Below are 16,411 nucleotides of genomic sequence, written 5' to 3' on the forward strand. Positions count from 1 at the left end.
ACCTCCATACTGCTTTTCATAATGGCTACACTAATTTATATGAAATTAAAAAATAATATCTAGAGATTTGTGGCCTCCTAGAGATAATTATTCCTACTTGATGGGAGAAAGCTGACTACACAGGGATTCTTCACTAGTAAACTGGCCCCCACTGTCACTTCAGAGAAGCTGAGACTTCAATGACCAAATCTGAACAGTCACAATTCAACTGGTGCTCATTTTTCCTGGAAGAATAATCCCAGAAGCTCCAAGCCCAGAATTTTAAACCCACACACACAATCTGTGCATGCACACATGCACACATCCCCACCTTACAATCCCTTTTACTTGATGTGTTGTTGCTGGTAGAAGAGATTGTTTCTTCTTCTTCTTCTTCTTCTTCCTTTTTCACCTTAAGCAACTTGTACTTTTATAAAGTCATGCAGATCCAAACAAATAAAAATCAATAGGCAAAGAGAAGCAAACCATAAAAGAGAGACCCAGTTTTCATATATAAGAGCATTAGGCCACAAATGAGATTAGCAATCTTTTTCACTTGTACTATTCAAAGCAAATGGCCTGACATAATTTTTACTATTTAGTCTGAAGGTGAGTTTCAAAATTCATTTGAATAAGACTTTAAGAGATCAAATCACAGCATATTATACACAGTATTTCCTTCAAAAGACAAGACACTGAAATAACCTAGAGCCAAGTATTGTACTTTATAAAGTCTAAGAATTCATAAGTGCTTCTCCAATTATTGTTTTGCACCTTAGTCATACCTGAGCCTCTTTTAAACCTTCTTCTGGCCAGTTTAATTTGATCCTGTAGAATCTGTACCCAATCTCTTGAGCCAGGAAGCTTATCCACATGGTTAGCTGTACAGTACTTTTCTGTGAAGACTGAAAAAAAATGTAAAATATTGTTAAATACCTTAACAAGTAAAATATGCAGATCTGAAACAGAAATATATTCTAAAAAGAAAAAAGTATATTTCTAAAGGATGTCAGTTCTGCACGATATATCTTCAGTATCTCTATTATACTTCTTTGGCAAAGATGGAGATTGGGAGTTCCTGGCTAGGTCCAATGCATTGTGCTTCAAAATGAAACTGGTGATAATCACTAAGTAGTTTGTATGGAAGCTGCTCTTTCTACTGGCTCCACATCCATGTGTGTGTGTCTTATAAGCAGAGAAGAAAATATCTCCTAAGGGTCAACTGACCTTATAACAAGGTTTAGCAAATGTATTAAAAGGGTTCACTTTTTTGTTGTCAATTCAAAATTGAATGCAAAATTACAGGAAAAGATGGCATGTCTCATGGTGATTTCTACTAACTCAATCAGTACTCAAATAATAATGCAGTTGGTGTCATGATGAAAGTTCCATTTCTACTTCAAGTCAAACCCTTGTACATCACACAATCTCCCAGGAAAGAACTACCTGATTAAGCACAAAGGGAACTAAGGAGAACCCCATGGCAGGACACAAGGGAGGCAGGACAATGATTGTGGGAAAGCTGGGCACAGTGTGTGGCTGCACACATGGTGCTGGGGTTGACATTTCTGCCTCACACTCACTCCGGAGCACTTTTAAATTCATCTTTTCAACTTGTTTTTCGTAAGGTCAAGATCTGGTAGGCCATCACATCACGTTGCCTCCTTGGTATTTAAAATATTGGTAATTTCAATGTTTTAAAAGGTTTCTCTTAAAAAAAGGCGAAAGAAAATATTGACAGATTTAACTACAGAAAAAGGTAAAATTTCTATTGAATGAAAAATAAGACATTTCATCAGAATGAGAAAAGCTACTTGTACTAAATGTGACCAAAAACGTACACTATCTACCATCAGATAAAGAGCTCATTCAAATAAAAGAGTAACTTCAAAAGTCCCTATAGACAAATGGGCAAAAAATATTTAATAAAAAATATTAGGTAAAATGTTCAATTAATATGTAAACCAAAGAACTGCAAAACACACTTTATGCCTACTAAAATTAGAAAAACAATTTAGAAAGCTAATACTCGATACTGATAAAATTGGTACATTTAAACATTACTGTTGATGCAAACAGGCAAAACCCTTTTGAGAAATAAGAGTAATATTTAATGGGAGACATAAAACTGTTATACTTTTGGACTGGTAATCTTACTCCTGGAAATTTATCCTAAGGAAATAATTTGAAAAAGAAAAGCAGCTATCTGTGATCTGTACTGTCAAACACATGGAAACAATCCAACTGTGCAGGAAGAGATCCATGTCAGTAGTGTGGCGGATACATTTCAGGGAGCACAGAGTGAAACAGGGGGCTCCCCTTCAGGAAGCTACTGTGCAAGTCTGAGCTAGTGAAGCATCTAGGGCCTCTCAGAGAACTGGCATTGTTTGGTTAATCTCATGATGTGGTAAAAAGAGAAGAAAGGGAAGGTGTGTGAGCTAAAAGAACATCGCAGGCTTGGTTTGGAGCATGCTGAGTTTGGGGTGTTTGTGGAGCACCCACGTGGAGGTGGCAGATATAGTCCCGGATCCAGGACCCCAGCAGATACCAAAGTCTGCAGATTTTCAAGTCCCTGATATAGGCCAGGCATGGTGGGTCATACCTGTAATTTCAACACTTTAGGAAGCTAAGATGTGAGGGTTTCTTGAGGCCAGGAGTTTGAGGCCAGCCTGGGCCACACAGTGAGACCCTGTCTCAATTAGTCAATCAATCAATCAACCAGTCAGTCAGTCAATCAATCAATAAATAGATAAATTCGGGAGTGGTGGTACAAGCCTGTGGTTCCAGCTACTCAGGAGGCTGAGGCAGGAGGATCACTTGAGCCTAGGAGTTCGAGGCTGCAGTGAGCTATGATCACACCATTACACTCCAGCCTGGGCAATCAAGCGAGACCTTAAGCAACTTGTACAATTGTGCCCTGAGACACTGGAGCATACAACAGCAGTGGAGGGGTGCCCAGCCTATTTGTATTATTTTCTATTGTTGCATTGAATTTTTTTTTCTTAACATTTTCAATCTGCAGCTGGTTGAATCTGTGGACACAGAACCTGCAGACAAGGAGGCCAAGTGTATTTAGACAGAGAAATCTATAGTTCAGAGAAGGGGCCAAACTGAGTACACTGGTTTAAGAGGCACAGACATACATGTTGTGGTTAAAATAGTGAGAGAGGCTGGGCACGGTGGCTCACACCTGTAATTCCAGTACTTTGGGTGGCCAACACGGGTGGATCACTTGAAGTCAGGAATTTGACACCAGCCAGGGCAACATGATAAAACCCCATCTCAGCTAAAAATACAAAGCATTACCCAGGTGTGGTGGCATGTGCCTGCAGTTCCAGCTACTCAAGAGGCTGAGGTAAGAGAATCACTTGAACCTGAGAGAAGGAGGTTGCAGTGAGCAGAGATCGCACCACTGCACTCCAGCCTGGGCAACAGAGCCAGGCTCTGACTCAAAAAACAACAACAACAACAGCAGCAACAAAACAAAATAGTGAGAGAGAGAATGCTCACCAGAGAGAACACAGAGAGTGGAAAGGGGATAGGCTCGGTTGGGAGCCCTGGGGCATGCTATGCTGCCAAGGAGAAGGTGGAGGCAGAAGAATGCATGAAAGGGCCCAAGCATGGCTGGGCAGGCAGGAGGGGCGGGGAGAGTGGTGAGAAGGCCAGTGAGTGGTTCTAATCATTAAAAAGTCAGGAAACAACAGGTGCTGGAGAGGATGTAGAGAAATAGGAACACTTTTACACTCTTGGTGGGACTGTAAACTAGTTCAACCATTGTGGAAGACAGTGTGGCGATTCCTCAGGGATCTGGAACTAGAAATACCATTTGACCCAGCCATCCCATTACTGGGTATATACCCAAAGGATTATAAATCAGGCTGCTATAAAGACACATGCACACATATGTTTATTGCGGCACTATTCACAATAGCAAAGACTAGGAACCAAGCCAAATGTCCAACAATGATAGACTGGATTAAGAAAATGTGGCATATATACACCATGGAATACTATGCAGCCATAAAAAATGATGAGTTCATGTCCTTTGTAGGGACATGGATGAAGCTGGAAACCATCATTCTCAGCAAACTATCGCAAGGACAAAAAACCAAACACGACATGTTCTCACTCATAGGTGGGAATTGAACAATGAGAACACATGGACACAGGAAGGGGAACATCACACACCAGGGACTGTTGTGGGGTGGGGGTGGGGGGAGGGATAGCATTAGGAGATATACCTAATGCTAAATGACGAGTTAATGGGTGCAGCACACCAACATGGCACATGTATACATATGTAACAAACCTGCACATTGTGCACATGTACCCTAAAAATTAAAGTATAATAATAATAAATTTTTTTTAAAAAAAGGAGGGACCAGCAGGCTGCAGGGCAGAAGAGGGGTAGGAGGCTTGGAGAGACAGCTTGGTGCCCTCTGAAGGTCAGTAAGGGCCAGGAAGGGTGGCCACTCTCAGGATACCTGGCCCAGAGGGGAGGGTGGAAGAAGAGGGGAGACAGGAGGGCTGAGGGATGGGGACTTGGGCATGGAGTGCAGGCTGAGGGAGCAGTGGTGTGGCAGAAGAGAACAGGATAAAGGGAAAAAGAGGAGATGGTCAAAGGCACCATCCTGGGGGACTGGGGCTGATGGATCTGGAATAGATACGGAGGGGCTTCCTCTAACAGAAGGAGAGAAACGTCGTTTTCTGAACCCACGAGAAGGGAAGATGGTCAATTCAGAAGTGGTTCTAGGCTGAAGCAAACACTCCTGAGGCCTCAGTGGGCTCAGGGGTGAGGGGCTCTGGAGGATGGAGGATGTGGGGGAGGTGAGGGATCCTCTCTGAGAAGAATCGAAGAGGAAGCAGACCACAGACAACTAATACGGCTGCCAAGCTGCAGACGAGCTATGGGGTAGGGCTATGCAGTGTGGTGACAGGCTACAGGCTTTCCACCTCGGTCCCCTGCAGCTCCTTTAGGACAATGAATGATAGGGCTGGTCTAGGCTCAGGATTTTGCTGGACAGCTTTGGCAGAAGAACAAAGATATAATCCTTTGAAGTTGCTGAAGGTGTGGCCTAGCATAAATGAACTCAGCTCTCCTGTCCCTCCCCTCTCCTTCACTCCCCAAATCTAGGAAGGATGGAAGGACGTGAAGACAGAAAAAGGCTCATGGGCTTGGAGATATCTATAGAGATCAGGGAATGCAGATGTCAGTGGGTTGGCAAGCAGGGGTCACGGAGCTGGGAGAATTGTCCCCTGAGATACCCGAGCATACAGCAGCAGCTGAGGAGCAGCTGCGTGTGAGGATGCCAAGGTGTGGCCAACAGTGTGGGGCTGAAATGCAGCAGAGGTGACTGTCACCTTGGATAAGGTCCAGCGACTACATAGGCTAGGCCGTCTGTCATGTGGACAGAGAAGTGATCAGGATGACAGTGGGACTGGGGAGCGAGAGGAAGACGTAGGGCTCTGATAAGAGTCTTAGTGGAAAGGTTCCATTGAAGCCCCACCTGCAGAGAGGCACAGTAATGCTTAGAAAGCAGAATTAATGACTGGTGAGAAAATCAACCAGGCTGCCCAATGTATGATATGGGGGGACTGGGAGAGCAAGGTGGGGAGGTGCAGAGGAAAGGCTATCCCTGGGGGTGCACATGCTTTCAAATCTCTGCCACTAGATTCTAAGTAACTTCAGGGTCTTCATCTCTTTTGTCTCCCTCAAAGTACCTACTATAGTGCCTTTTTCTGAAGAAGAACTCAAGCATTTGATAAATAAGCAAACATATTTTCCAGTTTTGTTTCTAATGGAAGCAAATACATTAGCTTACAAATTTAGATTAATTGGGGGAAAATGGTCTATCTGAATTAGCAGGAAGTCTTTAATTCATAGGATCTATCTAAAGAAGCAAGGTCTTATTGCCTTCAAATGTCCACAAGAACATTTACTAGTCAGATAATTTCCAAAAGGTTCTTGAAGTCCTGTTTTAATAAACAGAACAAAATATTTCCATTTAGCATCCTATTTATTTATATAAAAATGTTTACTACAAAATGGCTGAATCCACTGTCTTAGCAGGTAAACATCTCCCCCCTTGTAATATTATTTATACAGTTAATTTCCATAGCAACCCCCCTTTTCTTGGGTTGTGAAATGCATGTGTCCAAATTAGCACACATTAGAAAGTCATGGCTCCAAATTAACAAAGTGGATTTGGACTACACCACATTGAATGATTCCCATGTGTGCAGACAAGCAAGTTTAAGATAAGCCAAAGGAGACTGTGGACTCTCTGCTCCCACGTCGTGAGGAGGTTCAGATCAGACCTTTCTAGTCCAACCTTGAGCTCAAATATTCTCTCAGTCACTAAAAGGGCAGCCGTGTCTGGTTATTTTTTTCTAGTTTCAATGAAAACTTACTTGGTTTCAATAGAAAGAAGCCAAGAAAATCACTGTCTCCTGGGTCTGTGTCTAAGATCTTTGAAGGTGCAACAATAGGCTTTTCAAAAAATACCTATACAAATAAATATTTCCACTGGGCACATTATTGATACTCTAGTTCATGGATTACATCTAAACTTAAAAGAGACTTTTAACTGGAATTTACCTACTGAAGACGAAATCCTATTCTCTCCATTACGATAGTAGATGAGGCCTCAAGAACAGGGCCAAAAGATTGTCATTGCATTGATCTGCAAACAGTCAATATGCTATGTGAATAGAGGTATCGGGGAGACAGAAGGCATTTTTGCTACCTAAATCTATAGCTAAAGGTCAAGCTATCATCCTTGTAACAGTTCTATTAGTAGTAAAGATGTGAAAAGAGGTATTGCATTAATGTACTGAGTTTTCTACTATGCTAATAGTGGGTCATTAAGAATCATAATCAAATCATTTGCATTCATCTTTGGAATGCAATATGTTCTAAAAAGAAATTTCTCTCTTTTCCTATTTTAATACATGAAGAAGAAGCAAGGGCTAATTTTAAAAGAGCCCAGATAATCTGAAAGAGTGGAATAAGATCAACAATTAAACTAAAAAAGAGTTAAAGTATATCTTCTGCTTAATTTAATTTGAGTCTCAAGGCACAGGTAGTATGTGAAGTCACCAGAGAAATGACAAATGTTCAGTCTGATCCGTACATGAATAATGACTTTTCCCAGATGCTGGCATTCATTTGAACCCTGACCTTTAATTGTATATAGATAATGAATCAGCTGCTGGTGGCTGGGCAGACCCTTCCTTCAGAATGCTGCTCCTCATGTAATCATCATCAAGTGAACGCAGCAGCGTGTGGCGTGTCTGACATGCTGAATGGGCCACTCTGTGAATAGGGTGGACTGGTCATGTTCCCCAAACAGCAATCTATCCACACTGTCGTTCTCCTGAGGGACTTTTAATTTGGGTTTTTCTGGCTGGCTGTGCAGGGAAAAGCAGAATATGGCATGGACTTTGAAAGGAAGTCACTGTGTCTAGCAGACACTTTAAGAAGCAGGGGTAGGTCGGAAGAGCTTTCATGTTGCTGTGAAATCCTCTAAGAACTCCGGCCAGCAGTCACAGCCCAGCTTCAGATTTGATGACTCAGTTTTAACTTGTGGTCAAATCAAGGTTTACGTCATGCAAGGAAATCAAGGTTTACAGCACGCAGAACTGAAAACCAGGTCTTCATTAGATCTGACAAACTCCTAGAGCTCGCAAGGGGTAAGGGACAATAGTCTCTGCAGTCAGGGCCCAGGGGACAAGCAGAGGGACCCAACTGGGTACCACTTGCAGCCAGGGATGTACAGAGGGAGAGGGAGTCGTGGGAGGCAGCCCGCCCACACGTCTGAGTGAGTGGACCACAACCAGGGTCCTTCCCACTCCTTTTCCTCTTACTGTCTTAGAGCTATAATTTGAAACTCCCCATGTGCTAGGCAGTTTATACACATCTCATTTAATCTCTCAACAGCCAGTGGGGGTAGGTATTGTGATCCTAAACTAACGATGACAAAATTCAAGTATGGACAGCTTAAATAACTGGCTTCAGGCTGCACAGCTAACAGGAGTTATTTTCCACATAAATGACTTACGTTTACAGTTGTATTTGTGCACACAGTGATTGTAAATGAAAAATGGTTGACTCGTAAACATAAGGAAACTCATAGCTAAGTGAATCCTCCCATATTAAACTTGAGAATGCTGGGTGTTACTTTCAACCTCACAAAACAGACTCGAATATAAACAGGCTAAATGCCCCCCAATTAAAAGGCAGAGTAGCAAGTTGGGTAAAGAAGCAAGATCCAACAATATCTTCAAAAGACCCATCTCGGATACAATAACACCCATAGGCTTGAAATAAAGGGACAGGGAAAAAATCTACCAAGCGAAAGGAAAACTAATAAAGCAGGGGTTGCTATTCAAATTTCAGTCAAAACAGACTTCAAACCCACAAAGAACAAAACAGACAAAGAAGGACATTACATAATGAAAAAAAACTATCCTTAACATATATGCATCCAACACAGGAGCACCCAGACTCATAAAGCAAGATCTTACAGCCTTACGAAGAGACTTAGATAATCACACAAAAATAGTGGGAGATTTCAATACCCCATTGACAATATTAGACAGATCATCGAGGCAGAAAGCTAACAAAGATATTTGGGACCTTAACACCTAACTAATGGTCCTAACAGACTTCTAGAGTACTCTCCACCCCAAAACAACAGAATATACCTTCTTCTCATCTGCACATGCCACATAATCTAAAATTGAACAGACATCCAGCCATAAAACAATACCTAGCAAATTTTTAAAAACCAAAAGCATACCAAATACACTCTGAAAACATAATGCAATAAAATAGAAATGAGTACTAAGAAAATATCTAAAAACCATACCATTACATGGAAATTAAATAACCTGCTCCTGAATGACTTTAGGGTAAAGAATAAAATTAAGGAATAAATCTAGAAAATCTTTGAAAATAATGGGAAATAATTTGAAAGAATAAATAAAATTAATAGACTGCTAGTTAGACCAATGAAAAAATCCAAGATTCAAAAGAGAAGATCTAAATAAACATGGTAAGAAATGACAAAGGAGACATTGCCACCTACCCACAGAAATACAGAAATCCTGAGATTTAAAAAACATACACACACACACACACACACACACACACACACACACAACCTCTATGCAAACACAAACTAGAAAACATAGAAGAATTTGATAAATTTCCTGGAAACCTACAACCTCCCAAGATTTAACTAGGAAGAAATTGAATTCCTTAACAGACTTATAATGAGTTCTGATATTGAATCAGTAATAAAAAGCCTACCAACTAGAAAAAGCCCAGGACCAGATGAATTCACAACCAAATTTTACCAGGTGTATAAAGAAGATCTAGTAAGATTCCTACTAAAACTATTCCAAAAAATTGAGTAGGAGTATTGGGTCCCTAGCTCTGGGGGAAATTCAAGCAGGATACTCAAGCAGACCTGTGGAGGGGTCTAGGTGGAAAGGAACACACACCTTCTGCCAAAAGCCATGTAACTGAGTCATCTTACAAGGGGATCCTCAAACCCCAGTCAAGCCTTTCAATGACATCGCCCTTGACTAATATCTGATTTAAAACTCATGAGAGATCTCAAGCCATAACTCTACAGCCAAGTTGCTCTCAAATTTCTGACCCATAGAAACCATGAGAGATAATAAAATTATTTAACTGAGTTATTGAATTTTAGGGAAATTTGTTCTACAACATTAGATAACTGTTATAGCTCCACCCTCATTACTTAATCGCCTCCCAAATACCTCACCTCCAAATGCCATCACACTGGGTGTTAGATTTCAACATGAATTTTGGGGGAAAGGCATAAACATTCATCCTATAGTACAATAAAATCATGTCAATGTAAAAGCATTAAGAGAAAGGAGATTTTATGTATTTTGTGATTCACATGTTGACAACACAATATGTCAAGTAGATGTACAGAAATACTACAAGATGAACATTTTATAACACTTTATAAAATAAACATGTCATTTAATAAGACTGTCATATTTCTCTTCAAATTGCCTTCACATATTTTTTACTTATCCCATTTTTCTTAAAAATTATGTTAATTATTTAGTGTGATTGTTTTAACGGGTGTTCAGAACCAATTCATTATATTTATTATATTTCGATTTATAGAAACAAAAGTCTCAGGATGATGAGTTTAGGGTAAACGCTCAGCAAATAAGCTTCTATTTCCAAGTGTAAACTAAGGAGTGGTGTCCCCTTGCCCTTTTTCCAGTCTTCTTCTGGTTTCAGTTGCTTCTCACCATCACTGTGTGTCATCATGAGTACTGGCATTACCATCATCTTCCCTAACAAGTACTGTTCTGATTTTTCTGTAAGAACAAACTTGCATAAAGCACAAATGGCTCTTTAAAAGTACAAGTAACCGCTTTAACCTTTGGTTGACTCCTTTTCTAATTAATATTATTGACAGTATGCTTCTTAAAATTAAATAATTTTCCTAATTTATCTTTCACTTTTTGATGAGGTGCAGTAATTCAACTAAAAATTGGAACTATTTATCCATAATTATAATGAGATGCCCAGAAATGTATCTTTAAGGTATTTATCATAGAGCAACAGGAATGTCAAAGTACCATCTGTTAGTGAATCATTGTTCTTTAAAAGATTGGTGATGGTTGTGTAGTCTTTTGGGGAATACTTTGAAATACTGGTTACAGTTAGCTCTTTGTAATTCGAAAACCATAAAACAGTAATAAATTAACAGCTAGAATTCTAAAATATGTTACATAGAGAAAGAAGGAGAATTAAGTGAAGCAATATCTCACATATTCAGCATTTTGGGGAAACTCGTACAAGAGAATTTTCTAGGATGAATATGTATATTTTTTGAAGTAATCAAATTTAAAGAATTGTAAGTGTTGGCTTTTCTTTGCTTCTTAAACATTATACACTAAAATCGTGTCAGAAGTATACCATATTCTAACATAAAATAGTTCCGTCTCTACTGAAGGTCAAACTCTTGACAGTGTGACTATTTAATATAGATAGAGATTTGTGATCACTGCTTCCAATTTGCTGTGAATTGAGAAATTTCCAGTATCACTGGAATTCAGCATAAACGGAGAGTCACCATGCTCTGAATGATGGTCTGAAGGCAGGGGTGCTTGAGCATAAGGTAGAATTTTGCTATAACATTGGATGTATTAAAATATGTATCTTTTGGTTTATATTTATTATGTAAACAATTCTAGCAACTTGATTTCTTATCTTCCCTTCTGTTAACTCAGAGATGTTCCCTGACTACTCTTTTTTTCTTGGTAGTTTTCTGAGCTGTTTAATCTTTCAGACAACCAGCTTGTGTCTGTACGTATGTATGTGTGTGTGACGCATGCACATGTCACAGAGTGAGCTGTTGTGTGTGCAGATGGTTGAGAGGCACCAATGACAGCCTGTCTGTGTGCAAGCAGGCCAAACCCCACTCCTCAAGACGGAGGAGGAGCTGCTGTCCCCGGCGGGGACTCCCCAGCAGGCCACTGGGGGAAGCCCCATGACCCAGACAGCAGGTGGAGAGCAGCAGCCGGCCAGAGACCAACTACAGCAAGAAACTGCAGAGCTCCAGCCGCCGGACTTCCTGGAGCAGGAGAGCCGCGGAACCCCGCCCCTGCTGATCTCTCTGCACACAGCCTAAGGCCCCATCCGCCAAGGAATCCGGAACCTTCTCCTACCAGCTCGCCCAGCGACCAGGCCAAGAGAGTGGTCTCTGAGGACCCCGCGCAGGAAAGCAAGGCGACGCCCGCGAAAAAGCATGCCGAGCCTGTATTAGCAGAGACGTCAGGGGGACCTGCGCTGGGCCCCGCCGGCGGCCGCAGCGCCCAGCACAGCAGGAGCTGGAGACGCCGCGGAGCACCAGGTGACGCCGGGGCAGTTCCTCCAGGGCGCCCGCAAGCAGGCGGTGGGGTGGCTGTGCCGGGATCCTAGAGTGGCTTCTGGCCCCACGCAGGCAGGGCCCCCAAGAGACAGCTCATGCAGCAGATCTGCAGCCCCGGGGCCCTCAGGCACCGCCGCGGCTGCCGCCCTCGCTCAGCCCGGAGCGCGTCAGTCCTGGCCCAGCCAGCTGCCTCCGCTGAACCCGAGCCGGGAGCTCCGGCTCTCCGCAGGGGCCCCTGTCGACCCCGCGGGCTCGGACTCCGGGTTCCTGTCCCAGCCTGCGCCCGCTCCAGCGCCCCCGACTCCCCGGCAGCTCCTCCGGACCCCTAGCTTGGCCGTCCCCAGCGCGGACCGACCCCCGCCCCTGCCTCCAGCGTCCCGGGTCGCGCCTCTTCGCAACCTCTTTGGCGTCTGCGCCTCAGCGCTGGGGCCAGGGCCTCTCTTGAGCTCGCCGCCAAGCCTGCCAAGCCTTCTTCTGCCTCAACCCTCCTGGCAGCGTCTTCCCCGCCTGCTGGTCGGCATCGCGCCAAAGCCAGTGTCTCCTGTAGCTGTTCCGTTGGCGAAGCACTGCAAGGGCCAGCGCCCAACCTGTCGCTGCGGAAGACCTGGGCACAGAACCTGCCCTGGTGCTGGGCAGGCGCTTTCCCCCCAAGTCCCCGGCCTGGGCAGCCTGGAGGAACCCAGGGAATAGCGCTCAGGACCCAGAGGCTGGACAGCCCGCCCCTGGCCACGAGGTGCCTGGGACCTGACCCGCGCCCCCACCACCTCCGCCTGTTGGCAAGGAAGGTCCCTTTTCAGCCTGTAGTTCCTCAGCAGAGAGGAGAGCCCTCCACAGACCCGTGCCAGGTCTCCAGCGCCGCGCACACCGTGATAACAGTTGGAGCCCAAGGTCACCGCGAGGCCGTCAGGCCGGACAGGGCCCGCTGCTGCGGGGGGAGTCCAGGACACCGCTGGACTTAAGACAATGGTGGGCCCGGGCTTTGCGCCGGTGCTGCCCCCTCCCCCGTCGCACCAAGGGTGCCCTGCAGATCCAGGAGGGCACCCGCACTGGGGAGAAGCCATTCAGCGGCGCCATCTGCGGCAGGGCCTTCACCAGCAAGGGCAACCTCCAGGTACACTTGGCACTCACATGTGGAATAACGACCCCCACATCCTCCCCCAAGACGAGCTGCCTCGGTGGAACAGTCCATGGCTCTGCTAGGGGGTGATGGCCTGAAGTTCTCTGAAACATTCCAGAAGGATCTGGCAGCCCGAATAATGAATGGCGACCCCAATTTTTGAAACCAGGATGCTGCAGCTCTCTTCCAGGAGCTTGCCATAAAGAACAATGAGGTTTCCATCATTCAGAACACAGGCTTTTCCCAGATCCCTGGAAGTTTTGGCTGCTACACCATCCCTCTGGGTACTCTGGGATGCAAAATCTGCAATATAGCCCTCCCATTGTCAGCCTGGACAAAGCACCTCAGCAGCCTGCACAGCAGGCAGCGTCCATTCGCCAGGTTACCCAGGAGAACAAGGAGATAGTATAGACTAGCTGAACACAGGGGACTCGGGTCCTTCCACAGTGAATCTGACTGTTCTTGAGAACTGCAACCTTTTAAGTAAAAAAAAAAGTGATTGGAAAATGGCCTCAGGAACACAAAGAGCCCAGGCAATTCTCACTTTTTTTCTCTTAAAACCTAATATTCCCTAGAGGGAGAAAGGGCGTCCACTGCAGTATTCCAGTGAAACTCACTTGCTGGTTTTGCTCGAATTAGACAATTGAACTATGTTTTTAGAACTCTTCATCTTAAAAGAAGTGGTTTAGTAGTCCAAATGCTGTGTACTATGACAGTGTCTTCCTCTGACGTATTTATAATGTTAAGATTATGTGGGCAACAGACAATAATAGCCCCAACCTTAAATGAAGTTTATCTACTTTGGAATACATCTGGCTAGGTAAATTTTTTTAAGCAAGATTTGTTTTACTGTAAGTAAGTGGATTATTTTCAATGCAATGTGAAGTTCTGTTGGAAAAGATAGCATGCTTTGTGTGTACAAGTACCTGTCAGTAACAAGCTTTTTCTTAAGATTTAAATGTTTGTAGCCACTATGTGGGCAGTTATTTTCTAGTGTGGTCTGTAGCCCAATGATTGGGGAACAAGTTACAGACAAAATATCATCATATAAAATTGACAATATTATAAGCAGTTGTGAGTAAATATTTTACATTATTAGAGCTGTGCAATAATAAGATAGTGTTTCCGGGTGGGCACGGTGGCTCACACCTATAATCCTAGCACTTTGGGAGGCTGAGGCAGGTGGATCCCCTGAGGTCGGGAGTTGGAGACCAGCCTGGCTAACATGGTGAAACCCTGGCTCTACTAAAATACAAAAAATTAGCCGGGTGTGGTGGCAGGCGCCTGTAATCCCAGCTACTCCGGATGCTGAGGTAGGAGAATCTCTTGAACCTAAGAGGCAGAGGTTGCAGATTGCACCACTGCACTCCAGCCTGGGGGATAAAGTGAGATTGTGTCTCAAAAAAAAAAAGAGATAGTGTTTCTATAATGTGATTGCAAACTTTTAATGTATACTATTGGACTTTTTGTATTTTGTATTAGAAAGGTTTGTTCATAATTTGAACATTTAAAATTATGTAAAGTATTTTATGAATCATACACTAAGGAAAATGAAAAAAATGTTTTATTCGTCTTAAGATCAAACAATGTTAGAAATCTATGCTACTTTAACAGAAAAGCTACTAAAACTTGTTAGCTCCTCAATACAATAGGGGCTGCTGTTTCTTAAAATGATTTAACTTTTCTACAAAGCCCATTTAAAACTGTGATCATCCCTAGTGAAACTTTGATGAATTAATCTTAGGACTGTGACATCAGTACAAGCCAGGAAGGAACTAGGACAACACTGTTACATTTTACTGTAAGCGGGTCTGTCTGTCTCTCCTATTCCACAGACAAGATTGTGGCTGTCTGGTAGCACTGGTCATGTGGACAGTTAACCTGAGAAAAATAGACAGTGTCTGGCATTATAATCATTCATGGCTTTGACATTTCCTGGATTCCTGATTTATTTATTGTCTTTTCAGATGAAAGCAAAACACAGTGTCCTCTGATTATTCAGAACACAGTCTGATGCTGATGGCCTGTCCATTGCAACCAGTGAGAAAAGAGGCCAGGACACTGAGGCAGGCTGAATCAAAACTTGAACAGAAGTGTTGTGTGTATCACCTCATTTTCAAGCATTTCAAGTGTGCTGGCACCTGACATTATTAACTTCCAACAACAGAATTGTTCAAGAGACGTTCAAGAGATGTTCCGAGTAGCTGAGTGACAATGCAAGGAGGTGCATGGTTCCTGAAGAAAGAATCAGACAGTGAGGTCTTCTCAGTTGAGACAGACAAATAGAAAATCTCCTTCTCACATAACTACAGCAATAATAAAAAATGTTGTAAGAGGATGAGCTATTTCTGCCAGTGCATCATTGAATAAAAAACTTACAAGGACTCATTAGCTGTTTACTTCTGTTGGAAATTAACGTTGAGCTCTAAAACTTTTTCATGGGGTTGAGATGTAACTCTCCCTTCTCATACCACATGTTGTTCCCCATGTTTTCATAAGATGAGGGATTGGGGGTATTGCAAGTATTGGGAAAAGAAAACTGAGGTGGTTTAATGTGTTTTAGCAGTTGAAAGTTTTATAATTTATCTGTGGTTTTTTTTTTTTGGTATTTTTTTTGGTTAGTATTTGGTACCGTGTAGTGCTGTCTTCTCCCAAAAAATATGTATTTACTTAGGAAAGAAATGTAAAGTGTGGTAGTTAAGATGACTCATGAAGGTGCATCCTATATTCAGGAATAGGCCATCCCTCTCTGACAGTGAAGAGAGACACTATCTTTATACCATAATACCACGTAGAGCTAGGGCTTCCCTGATCCAGCTGGGGATTGTTACCTAGACCCAATATTGTTTATTACTAAATCTTGTGGCTTGAAACATCTACTGATTGAAATGGATGTCTTAGTCTAGGTTACTATTTTTGACATACGTAATTGAAAAAAAATGAAGGAGGTATATTTTAATTTTTTTAAATTTACCATTTTATTTCAAGTTACTGTAACAAGCTCATAAAATGTTTTACTATTTGTCAGAAAAGTGAGGTTATGGCACATGCATTCCAAGATTTAATACATGTTTTTAGGGAGGTTGAAATACAGTATCCTGAATCATAAATATTATAGAACTTTTAAACAATTTAGCTTAGTTGGAGAAGGCTGGGGTAATTTAAGAATGTTGTGTTCTACATTACTCCTTAAGAAACATTTTCAGGCTGGGTGTGGTGTCTCACACCCATAATCCCAACACTTTGGGAGGCCAAGGCAGGAGGATTGCTTGAGGCCAGGAGTTGGAGACCAGCTTAGGCAACAGAGGGCTGAGAATCCTAGTGATTACATAACCTGCCCAAAGTCACAACAGTAGTTAGTTAGCCACATTGGGACTCAAAACTC

General features: G+C 42.8%; 1 protein-coding gene across 1 annotated transcript; it reads left to right on the forward strand.

Moving 5' to 3' along the window:
• The first annotated feature begins 5,180 nt into the window (after positions 1 to 5,180).
• On the forward strand, positions 5,181 to 15,410 carry LOC129015130 (sal-like protein 3). Its single transcript, XM_054452747.2, has 4 exons — positions 5,181 to 5,293; positions 10,271 to 10,352; positions 11,808 to 13,846; positions 14,994 to 15,410. The coding sequence occupies exons 1-3, from the start codon at positions 5,181 to 5,183 to the stop codon at positions 12,597 to 12,599; spliced, it is 987 nt and encodes a 328-aa protein (XP_054308722.2). The 3' UTR covers positions 12,600 to 13,846; positions 14,994 to 15,410.
• Positions 15,411 to 16,411: the final 1,001 nt, after the last annotated feature.

The sequence above is a fragment of the Pongo pygmaeus genome, chromosome 18, assembly GCF_028885625.2.
Source record: "Pongo pygmaeus isolate AG05252 chromosome 18, NHGRI_mPonPyg2-v2.0_pri, whole genome shotgun sequence".
Taxonomy (NCBI): Eukaryota; Metazoa; Chordata; class Mammalia; order Primates; family Hominidae; genus Pongo; species Pongo pygmaeus.